At 40.2% G+C, this 20,007-nt stretch overlaps 1 protein-coding gene across 2 annotated transcripts in view; it reads left to right on the forward strand.

Moving 5' to 3' along the window:
* The window catches only part of LOC115474033 (protein FAM122B-like), a 66,980-nt gene extending 56,985 nt beyond the window's left edge, over positions 1-9,995 (forward strand). For both annotated transcript variants that reach the window (XM_030209318.1, XM_030209319.1), the window contains exons 9-10: positions 2,360-2,456; positions 7,662-9,995. In XM_030209318.1, coding sequence (XP_030065178.1) covers positions 2,360-2,456; positions 7,662-7,812 — 248 coding nt within the window. In that variant the 3' untranslated portion in view covers positions 7,813-9,995. The remainder of the gene's footprint in view (positions 1-2,359; positions 2,457-7,661) is intronic.
* The last annotated feature ends 10,012 nt before the right edge of the window (positions 9,996-20,007 follow it).

Below are 20,007 nucleotides of genomic sequence, written 5' to 3' on the forward strand. Positions count from 1 at the left end.
ACAGAGCTTACAATCTAATTAGGACAGACAAACAGGACAAACGAGATAAGGGAATATTAAAGTGAGGATGATAAAATAAGGGTTCTGAACAAGGATTAGGAGTTAAAAGCAGCATCAAAAAGGTGGGCTTTTAGCGTAGAGTTGAAGACGGTCAGAGATGGAGCTTGACGTACCGGCTCAGGAAGTCTATTCCAGGCATATGGTGCAGCAAGATAAAAGGAACGGAGTCTGGAGTTAGCAGTGGAGGAGAAGGGTGCAGATAAGAGAGATTTACCCAGTGAACGGAGTTCCCGGGGAGGAATGTAGGGAGAGATGAGAGTGGAGAGGTACTGAGGAGCTGCAGAGTGAATGCACTTATAGGTCAATAAGAGGAGTTTGAACTGTATGCGGAAACGGATAGGAAGCCAGTGAAGTGACTTGAGGAGAGGGCTAATATGAGCATAACGACCCTGGCGGAATATTAGTCGTGCAGCAGAATTTTGAACAGATTGAAGAGGAGAGAGATGGCTAAGTGGGAGACCTGTGAGAAGCAAGTTGCAATAGTCTAAGCGAGAGGTGATAAGAGTGTGGATGAGGGTTCTGGTAGTGTGCTCAGAAAAGAAAGGGCGAATTTTGCTGATATTATAGAGAAAGAAATGACAGGTTTTAGCAGTCTGTTGAATATGTTCAGAGAAAGAGAGGGAGGAGTCGAAGATGACCCAAGGTTACGAGCTGATGAGACAGGAAGGATGAGAGTGTTATCCACAGAAATAGAGAATGGGGGAAGAGGAGAGGTTGGTTTAGGGGGAAAGATAAGAAGCTCAATCTTGGTCATGTTTAGTTTCAGATGGCGCTGAGACATCCAGGCAGCAATGTCAGACAGGCAGGCTGATGCTTTGGCCTGGATTTTGGCTGAGATTTCTGGTGTGGAGAGGTAGATCTGGGAGTCATCAGCATAAAGATGATACTGAAAACCACAGGATGAGATCAGAGTACCAAGGGAAGAAGTATAGATGGAGAAGAGAAGAGGTCCCAGGACAGATCCCTGAGGTACACCAACTGACAGTGGGATAGAAGTAGAAGAGGATCCACTAGAGTATACACTAAAGGTACGCTGGGAGGTAAGAAGACCTGAAATCCAAGTGAGGACAGCGTATCAAGGAGTAGGCTGTGATCAACAGTGTGAAAAGCAGCAGATAGATCGAGAAGGATGAGGATAGAATAGAGACCTTTGGATCTGGCTAGGAACAGATCCTTGGAGACTTTAGCAAGCGCTGTTTCAGTTGAATGAAGGGAGCGAAAGCCAGATTGAAGTGGATCAAGAATAGCTTGAGATGAAAGAAAGTCAAGGCAACGGCGGTGAACAGCACATTCAAGTATCTTGGATAGGAAAGGGAGGAGGGAGATGGGGCGATAGTTGGAAGGACAGGTAGGGTCCAATGAAGGTTTTTTTTAAGGAGTGGTGTGACTACGGCATGTTTGAAGGAATCAGGAGCAGTCGCAGTGGTAGTATACTATGCCATACTTTGTATTTGAATATTTTTACTTCTCTAATTGCCTGTTGCTCATGTTTGGTTTATTCTTACTGTACAACACCTTGAGTGAATTCCTTCCTTTCTGGTAAATAAATCCAGATAGATAAATAAAATTGTTCCTGCATCATTATATTTCAAGACATGTAGAATCATTTTATGCCCTTATTGCAAAAGAAAAGATTGATTTTAATTATCATTGGTGTCCCCAAATCTTTTCCCAGCACTGTGTATTTCTTTCTATCCTCTTAATCTTATGCGGAACATTTTATATGGGCAATAGTGATACTGGAAAGTATGCCATGTAGGATTTCACCTCACTTATCAAGCTTTGAAGGCAGATGGCTGGATCATGCATCAACGTCCTTTCTACTTTGCTAAAAATTGGGGGAGGGGGGGTTTGTTACATTTGTACCCCGCGCTTTCCCACTCATGGCAGGCTCAATGCGGCTTACATGGGGCAATGGAGGGTTAAGTGACTTGCCCAGAGTCACAAGGAGCTGCCTGTGCCTGAAGTGGGAATCGAACTCAGTTCCCCAGGACCAGAGTCCACCACCCTAACCACTAGGCCACTGCCTTTTTTTTTCCTTCTGTTCCTATTCATTGAAAAAACAGCTTCTGTTTCATGAACAGTTACTGAGTAAGAAATTACAGTGATTCTGAACAGAAAAGTAGGTGAAGCTGGTCTTGGCCTCAAACGCTAGGAGGCGTTTATTGAATGCTGTCCTTGCTGGCACACACAGTGACATTCTGTGTGTATGGGTTTTGGTACATATCTTGTTTGTCTTGCATCGCACTATGGATTTCCTGTGCTCTTAAAGTTTCTCTCTTTAATTTTGCACCATTAGGTGAAATGGAGACAGAAAGTCAACCAAAGAGACTTTTTCAAGGAACCACTAACATGCTTTCTCCAGATGTTTCACATATCTCAGATCTCAGTTCCTGGTAAGCAGTAACATTCCAGTCAGTAAAAGCAATGTTCAAGTTCTGAATAGCAAAGCAAGTAAGATTATGAGAAAAGAACCCATGCTAGAGCTAAATAGTTTTATGATCAGCAAATACTGGGAAATAAAACCAAGTTGTTTAATGCAGAGTTTCTCAACCCAGTCCTCAGGGAATCCCAAGTCAGTCTGGTTTTCAAGATATCCATAATGAATATGCATGAGAATTTTCATGCTCTACCTCCATTGTATGCAAATATCCACATTGAATATGCATGAGATCTTAAATTAGACTGGCTTGGGGTTTCTCAAAGACTGGGTCAATTAAACACTGGTTTAGAGCTTTATGTCATCTGGAGTAGGGTTCTCCGCCCAGTCCTCTGGACATACCCAGCCAGTCTGGTTTTCATGATAGCCATAATAAATATGCATGAGATAAATTTGAATGTGCTGCTTCCATGGTATGTAAATCTCTCATACATATTCATTGTGGGTATCCTGAAAACTTGGCTGGCTAGGTGTACCCTGAGGATTGGGTTGAGAACCACTGTTCTGGAGATTATTAACTCAAATTTTCTAATACTAGCAACCTTTTATTTAACTTTAGAGGTTTAGAATCATTAGTAATGTCCAGTCTGGTGTCTGAAGTGGCAAATGCTATGTAGTATCATGTGGAAGTTTTCCATTCAGTTCCTATGTTTGTTCTAGCCCCCTCTCCTTACCACCTTCCTAGATGTGGAGGGGGGAGGTAAGGTCATTGCTGAAGGGTGATATAGCTGGTGGCTGGATTCAGGGCCAATGATTGCAAATTCCAGACTGATGAAGTTAAAATATTTTGCTGAAATTTGCTTAGATATACGGCAAAGCTATCAGTACCTTAAATAAAGTTGATGATTAAAACCCTTTAGTGTCCAATGTTCTCATCAATCTGTTCCCATATGGCTTATTACGGGAACATTGGACACTAAAGGGGTTAAGTACAAAATAGCTGGAGAAAACTACTGTATCAGGCCCCTCACCAACTCCCTGCATAGTCAGTAGATTAACTTTCTTGGCCTCAATAGTATAGAATTCTTGTGCTCACATAAATGATAAAAATGTAGAATGGCACTTTTTTTTCAGTTGCTGAAAGGATTCATGTGTGCCTGTGGTACTTGCAGAGATACTGCTCCTCTCTCTGATATGTTTTACACATTTTTATTTTTTATTTCCTATATCTTTTTCGTAACCTTAAGGTGAGTATAGGCAAGGTTCCTTTTCTATGTTTGCAATTCAGTCAAAAAATTTTTTTTTCACCAAATCCAATTTACAGGTGACATCTTTCCTTTACAGTATTTTAGAATTTCATGTTTACAGACATGCTGATGGTACCAAAAAGATGCTTTGGTGCAGAGGGAGAGGAATGGCCCATAGGAAAAAAGAAGTGATAATGCCTCTATTATAGTCTCTAGTGTGACCTTATTTAGGGTCCGATGCTCAAACCTTACCAGGCTTGTAATGTTTTGTTTAGACCGGTTTTAGCCAGTTTTGTACATATGTTGTTGTGCAACTAATGCACAAAAGGTTTCGGTGCTGGTTTTACTGTTTGCGGAAGCAGTGACTGAAAACACAATACAAATATATTAAAATGAGCTAATTAATGTGGTGGATGCTTGGAATGCCCTCCCGCGGGAGGTGGTGGAGATGAAAACGGTAACGGAATTCAAACATGCGTGGGATATACATAAAGGAATCCTGTGCAGAAGGAATGGATCCTCAGGAGCTTAGCCGAAATTGGGTGGCGGAGCCGCTGGGGGGAAGAGGGGTTGGTGATTGGGAGGCGAGGATAGTGGTGGGCAGACATACAGTCTGTGCCAGAGCCAATGGTGGGAGGCGGGACTGGTGGTTGGGAGGCGGGGATAGTGCTGGGCAGACTACGGTCTGTGCCCTGAAAAAGACAGGTACAAATCAAGGTAAGGTATACACGTATGAGTTTATCTTGTTGGGCAGACTGGATGGACCGTGCAGGTCTTTTTCTGCCGTCATCTACTATGTTATATGTTACTATGTTATTAATATTAAAAATGAGCTAATTAATATTAAAAATGAGCATTCTATGCACTGCACAGAAGGGAGCATCTACCTGTAATGTTCAAACATTTCCAGCAGGTCTGATATGGCATTACATGTGAAAGGGCAGCTTCTTAGTGGAGTGGTGTGCTTGCAATTTTTTAAGTATCTTCACTTTTCTTGTGTGTGTATCATAATGTGTTTGTTCTGCCTGAAATAGTAGTGTAAAAAAGAAAAAAAATGTAATGGAACAATAAAAAGAAACAAAAGAGAAAAAAGGTATTCCTCTGATGAATGCATTTGATGTCTGTCTATGATGCACGGGGAAAAACAGTTTGCTTTATGGCAGGATCTCTCATGAGAGTTCTGTTGCTAAAACTTTGCTGCAATAGAAACTCATTCTTACAAGTGCATGCATCTTGCGCCTGTGATGTGGTTGTTGCTATTTCTGTCCCTTTTTTTTTTTTCTTCCTGAGCATGCACAGAACATCACTGCTTACCGCGAGACTGTTCTGCTCTTGTGCTAGGCACTTTCACTACCGAACTACTTGCAAACTTTCCATGCATCCCATTTGTATTCGATTTCCTTTGAGTGTTGATCGCTCTTCCACATTCAGTAAGTTCAGCTGCAGTTATAAACACACATGGCTGCTCTTGAGCATCGGCCTCTTAGAGTACTATGTACATTTCTGGAGCCTGCACCTTCATAAAAATATAAACAGGATGGAGTTGGACTAGAAGGGTGGCTTTTCAAATGGTCAGTGTTTTCATCTTAAAGTGTATGGGGACTGACTTAAAGATCTCAGTAAGTATACTTTGGAAGAAGGGAAGGTTAAGGAGGTTGCTGACCAAATCAAGAAATACACCTATACCATCTGTTCTCTCTCCCGCTGAATCTACCTCTTCATCTAGGAGATTTTTTTGGCAAGCAACGGAGTGGTCCCTCTTACTATTCCAGGTATAGGTACACTCCTTCGGCTCGCCAGCCAACTTCAGGCTCAGCCCCAGTGTGTTTTTCCACATCAACAGCGTGCACCTAAGGCCCCTGCTGCTCCCCAGTCAAAGCAGGGGATGAGCTTTTGACTGGCTCCGGTAGAGCATAGCCGCAGTAAAATTGTCCATCCTGGCCAACTTGCACGTCGGGGGAGGCTCACATTTTTTCACCAAAGGTGGCCTCTTATATCCTCAATCTTCAAATAGTCCATCTCAGATACACCCTCATTTGGCTCTCCAAACCTTCAAATTGCCCACCGACAGCTTGTTCGTTCAGCTCTCAGCACAGGCAGGTACTTGCAGAGGAGCTCTCTGCCTTCTAAAGGCCCATGCGGTCAAACCTGTTCCACTAGGAGAAGAAGAGCAGGGATTCTATTCCAGGTACTTCCTTGTGCAGAAAAAGATAGGGGGGCGTGTCCCATCTTAGACCTGAGGGACCTGAACAAATATTTAGTCTGAGAAAAGTTCAGGGTGGTTTTCCTGTGCACCCTTCTCCCAATGATTTAGAAAAACGATTGGCTGTGTTCTCTGGACTTAAAGGATGCGTATACTCACATCCTGATATTTCCAGCCCACCAGAAGTATCTTCCATTTCGGCTGGGAACCCATCACTTTCAGTACTGCATGTTACCTTTTGACCTCTCGTCAGCTCCCAGGGTCTTCATCAAGTGTGTAGTGGTAGTTGCAGCATCGCTATGCAGACTGGGAGGCCATCAGGCTCATTTTCGAAAGAGAAGGACGCCCATCTTTCAACACAAATCTGAAGATGGGCGTCCTCACAGGGTCGCCCAGATCTGTATAATCGAAAGCCGATTTTGAGCGTCCCCAACTGCTTTCGCAGGGACGACCAAAGTTCTCGGGGGCGTGTCGGAGACGTAGCGAAGGCGGGACTGGGCGTGCCTAACACATGGACGTCCTCGACCCATAATGGAAAAAATAAAGGGCATCCCTGACGAGCACTAGGATGACTTTACCTGGTCTTAGTTTTCTTACGACCAAGGCACAAAAAGGTGCCCGACATGACCAGATGACCACCGGAGAGAATCGGGGATGACCTCTCCTTACTCCCCTAGTGGTCACTAACCCCCTCCCACCCTCAAAAAATATCTTTAAAAATATTTTGTGCCAGCCTCAAATGTCATACCCAGGTCCATGACAGCAGTATGCAGGTCCCTGGAGCAGTTTTAACTTAGATAGATCCTTCAAAGATGCCTCACTCCAGCCAGGTTTCTGAGATGCCTATATTTACCTCTTCATTTATTGATTGCTATTATACTCTGGTTCTCCCATCTCCCATCTTATTTTTAGGATTCTTGTATTTGTTTACAGACATTTCAAAGTGTTTTTGTTTGTTTGTATCTACAAATTGCTTAACAGTTGACAGGAATAATATACAATCTTTATTCTGTTCTTCACTTAAAGGTTCCTGGCTTACTTTTGCCTCTGTTGCAACCTCTCTATTAGAAAGCTTTAACTTAGATAGATAGTATCCTTCAAAGATGCCTCACTCTGAGCCATGCCTGAGCAACTGTTGACTTCCCCTAGGTTCTAGGTTAAAAGCTGCTCTGCTTCCTTTTTAAATGTTAGCACCAGCAGCCAGTTAAGGTGGAGCCCATATTTTTGGAATAGGCTCAGCATATAAGGGTGCTGTAATTGATTCAGATTTGTATGTCTGTCTGAGGGCCTTGTTTACCAAGGCGTGCTAATGTTTTTAGCGCACACTAATGCTAGAGACACCCATAGGAATATATGGATGTGTCTAGCATTAGTGTGCACTAAAAAATGCTAGTGCGCCTACAGCATGGCTTAGTAAACAGGGCCCTTACTTTGTAATCTGAATCTGTTGGGAGAACATTTGAGTTAATCCTCTGTATCCAGTGTTTGTAGTAAAAATAAACTTGGGGGGGGGGGGAGGGAGAGAGACAAACTTAGTTATTATTCCAGCCTCATTTTCAGCAAAGGCCAGAATGTATGTTCACTCCTTCAGCCAGGGTTATTATACTTTACAGTAACACTTAAAAAAAAAAATAAGCCACTTCTGGTGATACATTTTACCATATGCTTAGTTCCAACTTCTGTCGTTACGTTTGCAATTCTTTGGTATAGAGAAACATGCAAAATGATCCTACATTATAAAAATTCCCATTCTCATGGTTTTGCTTTGTAGTCTGTCTAATGACATTCTTGATGGGAGCAGTAGCAGCGTGGGTTCCTCCTCTGATTCACTGGTTAAAGTTGGCACAATGACAGAGTCTTCTATAACGGGCTCAAATTCCTGTTCTTCATTCATCTCACTGGACGATCTTTCACCCAAGTGACCACCATCTCCACTGGCTCGCTGCTTGAAGGTGGAGTATTCCTCATGGTGTGGAAAATCTAAGGACTTTGATCAAAGAGGTCTGTAAACACTGAAGTAACCCAAAAAGGATGTTAATCCTATTGGACACTTTTTGCTTTACCTATTTTTTTTTTTTTTTTTTTTTTTTTAAGAAAGTGTTTAACCATATTTAGCATCTGGTTTGTTTTGGGGTTTTTTTTTTTTAAACAAATGGGAGTACGTCTAAGACTGCAGACGAGCTTAATTTGTGGCTGCTTGCAACAAATCGGCATATTTGGCATACTTAACTCTGTGAATTTGGACAGACTATACCTGGTGTGTGGCTTTTTTGTTTGTTTTCTAAACAGTACATTCAAGGGATGTATTAGTGTGTGTTATTACGATCATGAATACCTAGTCAAGAGAATAGATGGCATTTACAATAATGAATGAAGATTGGTTTGCAGAGCTTGTGATTAACTATTCCTAATTTCTTAGTAAAATTGCAACTTCTTTTTCAGGTATAGTGAGGCGTTTTCCATAAAGATAACAGTAGAGAATACTAATTGATTTGCTCTCCTCTTCTTCAGTGTTTCAATCAGTATCTTCCATTGTCCTTGTGGAAGTGTTTGGCTGTGTGGTGCTGTTTCTGCAGTAGTCTTGTAGTGTAGTGATATGGGATTTTACTGCTGCTGCACATGCCCAGTGCTGTTCCATTGTAGTTTGTGAATTCCCACCACTAGATCCACTACAGCTTTACGTTTTCTTCACATTACAGATACTGCAGAATATCTTTTAACACACTCAACTTTTTAAAACAAAGTAGCAAAAAATATCTTGAATTAAGATACCAGGTGTATGGTGTAACTGCTGTCAAAGACTGACTGCTATCTCAGGAAGATCTTTGAAGTACATGGTATCTGCATATGCTTTGCACACGTATCCTTTATTTCCCAGGAGTTAAACCCAGACACAGTTATCTTGGCTCTCCTAAATCCTTGGTGCCAGTTGCTACTGTTATAATCCTGTGTTTACTATCACCTTACTTGCTGCAGAAGCCAGTGATGTCGAGCAGAGGGCATGCAACAGAAATGAATGCCTAAACCTTATTTTTATAATTGTCATAGTACAACACAGGGGATGATGGTTGCAGAAAACACTTGCAATATAAAGATTGTTCTATTAGAGATTCCCTGAAGTGTCAGTAACTCTTTGAGCAGACACCATCCTAGTCTCCCTGAGGCATTGAGACTACCATATTTCAGTGCCTTGCAGACATTAGTACAATTTAAATGTTATTTTTTTGGCATAGTAATTTCAGTAGTCCACTGTCATTTCTGGTAGGCTGCTTTGTTGAAATTTTGTACTCTGGTTGATGAGCTGGAAATTGGTCAATGGAGGATTGGAGCATGATCTGTTTCCTAGCTGTTAGGGAAAGCATGCTATGGTCTGATAAATGAACACTAGCTCTGAATTAGTTTGGCTGAGTTTCACAAAGAGTGGTATTCATACTGCTGCTCACTCAGCTTGAGTTAATGCCATAGATATTTCTCATTTTAAATCTTATGAGATTTAAAAAAAAAGTGCATTGATTGTAACCTACAGTGTTATGCTATTTATTATTTATAATTGTATAAAAGTCTGTGGTGAGGAATTTATAGTATTTTTTATTATTATTGACTTTTATGTTTTGTGGTGATAGCTGGCTTCATGAAATTTGTTTATAGTGTAAATTTGCAATGTTCTGTGCCAGAATCATCCACTTTGGTTTGTGTTGTAAATAAGATAGAAATGCTCTTCTCCAGAAGTACATGCCGGGAAAACAGCACCAAATGGATTTTACAGGAAAAGTGCACCTGTAAAACCAAAGCACAAGCTCTTGCAATATTATATTGCTCAGCTGGAGAGCTGCTGTACAGAGAAGATAACTTTTGAAAGACATTATATATTGCCCAGGACTACTTCTAATCAGACATGTCTAGTTTTTCTAATAATAATTGCCATTCTGAGTCAGTAGTGGTGTTTCCCGCTCTATCCTTTCACCTGTGGAATATAAATCTTCCTTTCTCTGAAATGATTGTGCATATTGTAAAATAAATAGCTGCAGTATATAGTGTTTCTCTGTGTATATGTGCAGGCTTGTTAAGCAGTGTTTCTGCTTATACAATAAATGACTATATGCCATTTTCTTGTTTGTTCACTCTTCCAAACAAAAATATTTCCTGAGGCAGAGTCCCCTGTCTTTACCCGATTCTCTCCTGTTCACCTCACTCAAAGAGCTCCCTTCAGTGTTGTCCAATATTCTAGTGTTTTTATGCGGAGCACTATTACTGAAGACAAGAGCCATGGCTGCGTCAGTGGCTCACTTAAAGTCAGCCTCTGTTGAAGAGATTTGCAAGGCTGCAACGTGGTCTTTAGTCCACACATTCACATCTCACTACTGCCTTCAGCAGGATGCCAGACGTAACAGTCGGTTCGGGCAGTCGGTGCTGCAGAATCTGGGGTTTAGAATCCAACTCCACCCCCCTAGACCCTTTTTTGTTCTGTTCCAGGCTGCACTCTCAGTTAGTTGTTTATGGTTTCAGGTCAATCTCTGTTATGTCCTTGCCGTTGCGAGGCCCAATTGACCAGTGTTCATTGTTTTGAGTGAGTCTGGTTGCTAGGGATACCCCACATGTGAGAACAAGCAGCCTGCTTTCCTTGGAAAAAGTGAAGATACATACCTTTAGCAGGTATTCTCTGAGGACAGCAGGCTGATTGTTCTCACAAACCCGCCCACCTCCCCTTTGGAGTTGGTGTTATTATTTGCTTTTTGATTTAACTGAGTGGGAATGCTCACGCGATGGGCAGGAAGCCGATCTGCGCATGCACGGTGCGCGCTGCAAGCGCGCCAGAAGACTGTGGCAAGAGTTTTTAATATTTTGCTTGCAAAATGGCCGATTCCCGGGCCAACGCGGACATCGACCACATGTGAGAACAATCAGCCTGCTGTCCTCGGAGAATACCTGCTACAGGTATGTATCCTTGCTTTTCCTTTGAGCCTCCCATCTTTGTATCATGTTCTTTAGTATTTAAATTAGTGTTGGTGTGGAAAATATCACCATCTTGCACTTTATTGAATTTCTGTTCTATCATTTTTTTTTCCTTCAGGTCTGTTTTGTGTTCCAGGTCCTTGGATATTGTGGGGTTGATCTCTCAACTGTTTCCATCCTTATGAAGATAATGGCCTCTGGAACTAACTACAGTACTGAATGTGGGGGTCTCTTTATAGTGATGCATGTAAGGGTGATAGATACTACCTCTTTTTTTTCTGCTAGTGATGCTACTTATGCACCAGAGCATATTACCTTTTCCTGCTGCTTTATTACACTGACTAGTAACTATTAGGTCATAATGCTCTGTCCTATCCCTTAAGCTCAGTTCTAACAAGCTCCTCTGTTCTCACTGCTCTGATCCCAACAATCTGGAATCTTATATAACTTGTAGCCTGGTGCCATCCATCCTTTAACCATGTCAACAAAAAAGTAACACTTAAATGCCATATACTTTATAAATAATTTATTAAATGGGAAAGCAGGATTTTAAAAAAATGCTTTGTTGTATGTTTTTAAAGTTTATATTTTATGTATATGGTTTCTTAAAGTTGTATCTGTTTGTATAAGGGAGAGAAACTGCTGCTCATGCTTGCAGCCTTATGCGACAGGGAGGCTTTTGAAGACTGAAGGAAAGGTGGATGGCGTAAAATGTAGGCAGATCCTGGAAGAACACCTGTTTCAGTGTGCCGCAGACCTACAACTGGAACAAAGATTCATCTTTCAGCAGAACAACACCAATACCTATACATCTCTTATATACTTCAGAGAAGTACAAACATCACAAAATTAGCATAAGTTTCCACCAATATCTCATACAATTAAAATCTTATTTAAAAATAGTTATCAAATAGAAAAGTCTTAAGATTTTCACAAAAAGCAAAATAGCCCAACTCTGTGTCCAAAGTTGAAAGATTCCATTTGGAAATTATAAAGGAAAAAAAGGTAGAGCCAGCCATCTTAGAAAATCTCACCCCTCTAATGCTTAGAGGTTGAAGAACCTTCAAAGACCTTAACCTATAGGAAGATCTAGAGAGAGGTGTACAGATTAAATTGATCAACGGTTCTGATATAAATAGCCAGAAAATCATACAGACTTAAACAATATTCTCTTTCAAACCAGAAGACAATGCAATTTAGTTATATAAGGGGAAATACTATCACATTTTAAGCCTAAAAATCAGTCTAGCTGTGGTTTTTTGAATAAGCATAAGCTGAAGCTTCTTGAGAAGTTTTGCTGAAAGACCTGAATAGAGAACATTACAGTAATCAAGTTGTGTCAATACTAGCATCTGAATTAATGACTGCCCCTATCGAACTGACTATTCACTTGTCCTTTAGATTGTAAGCTCTTTGAGCAGGGACTGGCCTTTTATGTTAAATTGTACAGCGCTGCGTAACCCTAGTAGCACTTTAGAAATATTAAGTAGTAGTAGTAGTAATTAATAGCCTACTAGCAGATTGATAAAAAAATGATCTTACCAAACTAAATTGTCTCAACTTGAACACTGCTTTTTATCAAAAGCAAATTTACTTATGGTTCAAAGGTTAACCATGAGTCAAGGACCACCCAGACAATGTAAGTTGTTTAGGTGTAACAGTTGCAGGGCTTCTTAACCAAAGCACCTTGGATTTACTTCAGTTTCAACATGTTTTTCAAGGTCCAGTGTTGGACTCGTCAATGCAAGATGGTACCCTGGCAACAGTATCTTTCAACTCATCAAAAACAGGTAGTACCATTAGTATATCATCTGCATAAGACAGCAATAACTCATCAGATTTCAGTTGAAGTTTTCCCAAAGAAGCCATAGAAAGATTGAATTATAATGGTGACAAGGGAGAACCTTGTGGAACACCACAATTTGGAAACCAGTATTTAGAGCAAGTGTTATTCTTACAGACACAATAACTGCGATGAGATAGAGACTAATGCAACCATTTAAAGACAAAGTACTACAATGCCCATAGCACTCAGCTTTTCCAACTACAAGGCATTATCCACTGCATCAAATTGGAGCAGTATAGACTATTTTGCTAAGCTTAATTGTGTTTTAACATAGGTATTAAGAACCAATAAGAGTTTCAGTACTGTGACCTGGTCTGAAACCAAACTGAGAAAAATAAATATTGAAATCTATCCAGGTATTTTGTAAATGATCCTAAACACAATGAAGTGGCTCAGCAAGAAGAAAGTGAATAACTTCAAGTGAATAGAAAAGATGTGGCAAGACATGTAGACTGCAGTCATCAGATGCAGCCAACTTGCAAGAGCTTGTTATTCCACCACTAAGAATGAGCAAAACCTGCACTGTCCCACTGTACAAAGTTGGTAGACTCATGGCCTAAGTGCTGCAAAAGGGGCTTCCATCAGTACTGAGTCAATGTGTGTGAAGGTTTATGCAATCAAAACTTTTTGATTTCTTTACTCTTACTTGCAGTATTTCTATAATTGTTCTCTCATGTTGGAAGTGCAGAGGATGCTGGATAGATCAGTGAAACTCTAATGAATTTTGAATTATTTTAGACAACTTCATGCAAAAAAATGTACAAGAGTATGTGAACACTTATACAAGTGGATCCTGAAAGCACAAAGTGATAAAATAACCCATAGAATTATTTGGAGAGGGGAGACTTAAACTCATATCATGAGATATTTCCTAAATCACAGACCCATAGGCTATATGTTAGGTTAGAGAAATGCTAAGTGTCTTGTTTTTTTTACGAAAGAACTAACTGTAGCTCCTGGGCCACAGGCTGTAATGTTGCTGCTTTTGCTTTGCAAGAACCCATATGATATCTTAGGTGTATGTTGGTTGTGTGTCCACACAGATGGCCAAGGACCTGTAGATGTCAGTGTGGTGCTGAATTAGGAGCTTAAGAATTTTTACCATGCATTTCCTCTAAGAGTCATAACATTTGTCAACTGTCTCTTTGAAAGGAGATTCCCTCTTGTTTGGAGAAACTAAACAACTCTTTCCTAAAACATTTCCCAAATCTATTGCCTTGCAGTAGCAGTAACATTTGAAAGCAAAAAAAACAAACTCATCTCTTTGATTCACATAGACAGTAGACAGAAACAGAATCTGCAAGTATTCAAGCATGGTAGGTTTTATATATTAATGAACAAATTGAGCAAAAATCAGTGACAAGTTTTACATGAGAAAATACCTTTGCAATGTTTCCAGAAATTAATTAGAAAACAAGCAATAGATCTTCCACAGGTGTCATGACATGTGCTAGTCAGGAAAGTCAGAAGATTTCTGCTGGTTCTGGAAAATAACAATACACTGCCTTTCTGTGGTTTTTCCAACTACATTCAAAGCAATTTACATATTATATACAGGTACTTATTTGTACCTGGGACAATGGAGAGTTAAGTGACTTGCCAAGAGTCACAAGGACCTGCAGTGGGAGGCACATTTCAGAAGAAAAACCATTTGCAGATGATCCTATCTTTGAATACTGGAAATAAATAATTTGCTTGCTATATGGAACTCCATTTCCCAAACTGACAAAACAGTTTTTTAGGATTACAATGCTTTAGGAGCTAATGTAGGTTGTAGATACAATGAGAAGAAATGGTTGGAACTTATGGAATTGTAAAGTAACAATTGACCTGGGTATAAAATTGATTCAGTTTAATATTCTTACTGGGTTTATTATGCTAGCTCACAGACTAGGATGTATCTAAGGGTGTTGCCTCTTAAATAATCATGATATGATGTGTTTGCTTATCTTGCATGTGATATCTGTGGTATTAGCTAAGCAGAGTGAAGGCTGACCTTTTAATGGATATATTGGAAATAGATCTATCCAGGTTTCAGTTCATATTCTACAGTGCAGTGGTTAATTGCACAGAAAGTTAAAAAAGAAAGAACGTGAACCAGACAGAAAAATGTGTGAGAGTTAACAATTTATAAGAAATATGGTAAAGGAAGCAATTATTGGTTGTTCTATGAGTAATTTCTGGAGTTTATTCTGCAGTGAACTTTACTGTATGCAAAGATATAAATAATGAAATACATGGACTCTGATCTTCATTCTTTGTAGAGAGTCCAGGTTTCAGTTTTAAACAGAGAGAAATTAAGACATAAAGACTATATGGCCTATCCAGCCTGCCCATCCATGCCATCTACTATCCCATGTTCTCCTGTAGTTGTCCTATATACTTGTTCCAAGGTTTCTTGAATTCAGGTACAATTTTTTGTCACCAGCAGGAGGCTGTTCCATGAATTCATCATCCTTTCTGTGAAGAAGTATTTTATCAGGTTATTTTTGAGTCTGTCCCTTTTCACCCTTCATCCTGTGGGGGGATTTCAGAAGTCTATTTAATCAATACAATCAGTAGTGGATTCTTTTTTGGATTGGGTTAACTCATTCCTTTTCAGTAGTAGCTCAAGGTGACTTACATTCAGGTACAATAGATATTACCCTGTTTCTGGAGACCTCACAGGTCTAAGTTTACACCTGCGAGTAATGGAGGGTGGAAAACTTATCCAAGGTCACAGGTAGCATCAGTGAGATTTGAACCCTGTGTTCTAGTTCTTAGCCTGCCTGGTGCTCTTAACCTAGCTCCTGTAGGTAAGTGTGCTTTTGCTCTTCTCTACCTTTCTTCCCTTTAGCTTCACTCAATGGCTAATACAAGAAACTCTTGATCCATCTGCAGGTTCAGGTGTGACTTCAGCCAGATGTGGGTCTCATAATAGGCATGGTTGTACCTTTAACCCCCTCAGCCCTGCTCCGTTACTAGACAATGCTGGTAAACACCTCCCTGCTTCTGTCTGCAGTGCCCTGGCTGCTCATAACTTGTAGCCAGCCGACTCCTAAAGCAGCACTGTCTAGCTATGTATTTGCAAGAGACATTCCCTTGGACATTTATAGGTTGGTAAGGAAATACGTGTGGATTGCGTTTTCAAGTCTATACTGTAGTTCACCAACAAAATTCTACAAAATGTGAGCTGAGGCACCTTTAAAAGTGAAAGTACATGCAGCCACACATTTTCACTCTGAAACCTGGGCCAGATTTTTCTCCAAAACAGACAAATTGAAGCTGGTCCTTTTAATCTGATAGCTATGAGGACAGAGCTAGCAAAGCATGTAAAAGTTTGCATTTTACTGGTGGTATAACACTTTTTTGTTTTTTTTGGATTTTTTTTGTTTTGGGGATTTTATTTCCTGTCGGGCTAACATTTTTGTGGCCATTCTGCTAGTTTGTGCACAACTGTGCAGAGATCATAAGAACATAAGAGTAGCCATACTGGGTCAGACCAGTGGTACATCTAGCCCAGTATCCTGTTTTCCAGACAGTTGCCAAGCCAGGTCTCAAGCAGCTGGCAGAAACTCAAATCATGGCAACACTCCATACTACAAATCCCAGGGCAAGCAGTTGTTTCCCATGTCTGTCTCAATAGCAGACTATGGACTTTTCCTCCAGGAATTTGTCCAAACCTTTTGTAGAGAGGTGTGTTAGCCCACTTTTAAAGGTAATCAATAGAAATAAAACAAAATAAAACATGGAAAAGAAAATAAGATTATACCTTTTTTATTGGACATAACTTAATACATTTCTTGATTAGCTTTCAAAGGTTGCCCTTCGTCAGATTGGAAATAAGCAAATGTTGGTAGATGACAACAGAATCACAGGTTCTCCTGCAGAATCACAGAGAAAAACAGCTTATCCTGGAACAGAAACAGCTCTGCAAAACCAACATCCCCAGACACCTTGGAGACACTTGGATATACATCTGAGGCATGTGAAAATCAGAGCCCAAACAAACCAAGAAACACTGATCACACCTTTGGAGATGCAGATCAGATGGGGATAATAAACCTCTCAAACCATCAATTATCACAGCATGAAGTCTCTGTACTCTCCAAATGACTTTCATTTTGCCCATCCAGCAAGCTGGACAAAATCCAATTATACACAGACCTGGAAGAATTTTTTAGAAAAATGTGCCTAAAGGCACATTTCCACAACAAAGGGACCCCCAACAGACTGGAATACAGTTTTAAACAAAAGAACACTTATTTCACCCCACAGGATGGACAAAACTACAAACTGGATAACTACATAGAAAGCTTCAGGCATAGAGTAAAATCACAGCTTTCCAACAAACAAAAGACCAGAAGAGAATTCTGTATAATCTTACTCCACCAGAAAGAGTGGCCATAAGAACTCTGCAAACTAACCAACACATCACCATCAAACCCGCAGACAAAGGTGGCTCAGTGGTAATTATGGACACAAAAAAATACATTGAAGAAGGGCACAGACAGCTCTTAGACAACACATACTACAGGAAACTAAGTGAGGATCCCACGCAGGATTATACAAAACAGCTGAAACACCTGATCAGAACATTTCCTAAACAAGAACTGCCACATCTGAAGAAACTCATACCAAACCAGTCTGCTGTGGGCACATTCTACATGCTACTCAAAATCCACAAACCTGGAAACCCTGGCAGACCAATCATAAGTGCATAAGTAATGCCATACTGGGAAAAGACCAAGGGTCCATCGAGCCCAGCATCCTGTCCACGACAGCGGCCAATCCAGGCCAAGGGCACCTGGCAAGCAATATCTGGTATTGGCACTCTCACGGAGGAAATACCTGGAATCAGAGATGGAATTCTGAAACCTCTGGTGCACAAAACAAACAGCTTCATACAAGACACCACAGACTTTCTGAATAAATTGAAAATTATCAAACAATTACCACCAAGCACCCTTCTGGTCACGATGGATGTAGAATCACTATACAGCAACATTCCCCATGCAGATGGCATAACTGCATGTGAGAAATTCCTAAAAACATCCACACTGGACCATCAATACTCACCAGAAACCATTACAAAACTAATCAAATTTATTTTAACTCGCAACTATTTCCGCTTTAACAATATCTATCTATCTACAAATAATGGGCACTGCGATAGGCACCAGGACAGCACCCCAATATGCCAACCTCTTTATGCCTGAGCTGGAAGAGACATTTCTGAATACATACCAGACCAAACCCCTAAAATACTACCGGTACATTGATGACATTTTTATGATGTGGACTGGGGGGTGGGGGGAAGAAACTCTGAAAGAATTTTACAATTCCTTCAATACATACCATCCTACAATCGGATTCAAAATTCCCCAGAAAAAGTCAATTTTTTGGACACCACAGTCTCAATCAGCGATGGCTATATACAAATATCCATATACAAGAAACCCACAGACAAATGCAGCTACCTCCACAACTCCAGCTTCCACCCTTCACATACAAAAAGATCCATTATTTACAGCCAAGCCACAAGGTATCATCTTATCTGCTCTGACCCAGGGGACAAAGACAGACACCTCGAAACCCTGACTGCATCCTTCAAACAGAAAGGCTACAACCCCAAAATAATCTCCAAGAATATTGCCTCCCTCAAAACACCCAGGGAAAATCCGCTACAGTACAAAGAAAAAAAAGCCACAGACAGAATCCCCCTTATAGTGACATACAACCCAGAGCTGGAAAAATTAAGAAAAATCATAAGAGATCTGCAGCCTCAACTCCAGGAGGATGAATTACTGAAAGAGATATTCCCATCCCCACCAGTGCTAGCTTTCCGACCGCCACCCAACTTAAAACACAAGCTAATTAGAAGTAAGCTCCCAACACAGACTGAAAAAGAAAAATAGCACACATCCTTGCAATATATCCAGCTGCAAACTATGCCAAAATATCTCATAGGAACCCACGATCATTCACAAAGAAAAAATATTCAACATTAAGGAATCTTTCACATGCTCATCTTCCAATGTGGTATATATCATTCAGTGTAAAAAGTGCGATGAAGGCTGCTACATTGGAGATGCTAAAGAAGAGATTTAATTTACATAGACATCACATGAAAAATGCCAGTACAAACAAAGATGTCTTGCCTGTGGGACAGCACTTTACAAAACCAGAACACTGTACCAGTGATTTCATGGTAAGGATCCTGAAAGGGAGCTTTAGAACAATACAGGAATGTAAGACCTTTGAAGTCAAAATGATTAAATATTTTGACACCCACCAGACAGGACTTAACAAAGATCTGGGTTTTCTAGCCCATTACAAAGCATAAAATTGTATTGCCTTGTAAATTTGTAGTGCTCTCCTGTCTCCCTCTCACCTATCCACCCGCATCCTGTTAGACTGTCACTGAAATGCTTTGATGTTTCACTCATCCCCTGTCTCCATGCATATAGACTGTCACTGAAATGCTTTGATGTTTCACTCATATATACTGTCATCTACCAACATTTGCTTATTTCCGATCAGACGAAGAAGGGCAACCTTCAAAAGCTAATCAAGAAATGTTATGTCCAATAAAAAAGGTATCTTATTTTCTTTTCCATGTTTTATTTTGTTTTATTTCTATTGATTACCTCCAAACCCTTTTAAACCCAGATACACTAACTGCTTTACCACATCTTCCGGCAAAGAGTTCCAGAGCCTAACTATTCGTTGAGTGAAAATTTCTTCCTATTTATTTTAAAAGTAGTTCCATGTAACTTCCTTGAGTGTCCTCTAGTCTTTGTGCTTTTGGAATGAGTTAAAAAAATTGATCTACTCGATCTATACCACTCAGGATTTTGTAGACCGCAATCATATCTCCCATCATCTGTCTCTTTTCCAAGCTGAAGAGCCCTAATTTTTTTATGCATCAAGACAGTCCTTGACACCTGTACTGCAGTGTTGCAAAATCTGAGCTTACAGGGTCAGAGATGCAGGCCCCATTGCTCAAGATCTGAAATTATTTTTATGGATGTGTAAAAATGTTTTATTGGCTGATAGCCAATAAATGTACCAAACGTTGGCAATATTGGGTTGAGGGGAGGCTTAGTTTATTTTCAGTATTTAGGTTTTTATACCATTTAATTTATTTGCTTAAAAATATTTTTGCTTGCCCAGTTGAATACTTTGTTCTCAGTGGGTTACAACATAACATACATATGACATATAAAGTTAAATACATAGATCTGATTTTACTTTGATTTTATTATATCATACTTCTGGTGAACCATCCTGTCTATCTCTATTTCTTACCCCTTATTGCCCTTCACGAACACTCAGA

The sequence above is a fragment of the Microcaecilia unicolor genome, chromosome 7, assembly GCF_901765095.1.
Source record: "Microcaecilia unicolor chromosome 7, aMicUni1.1, whole genome shotgun sequence".
NCBI lineage: Eukaryota > Metazoa > Chordata > Amphibia > Gymnophiona > Siphonopidae > Microcaecilia > Microcaecilia unicolor.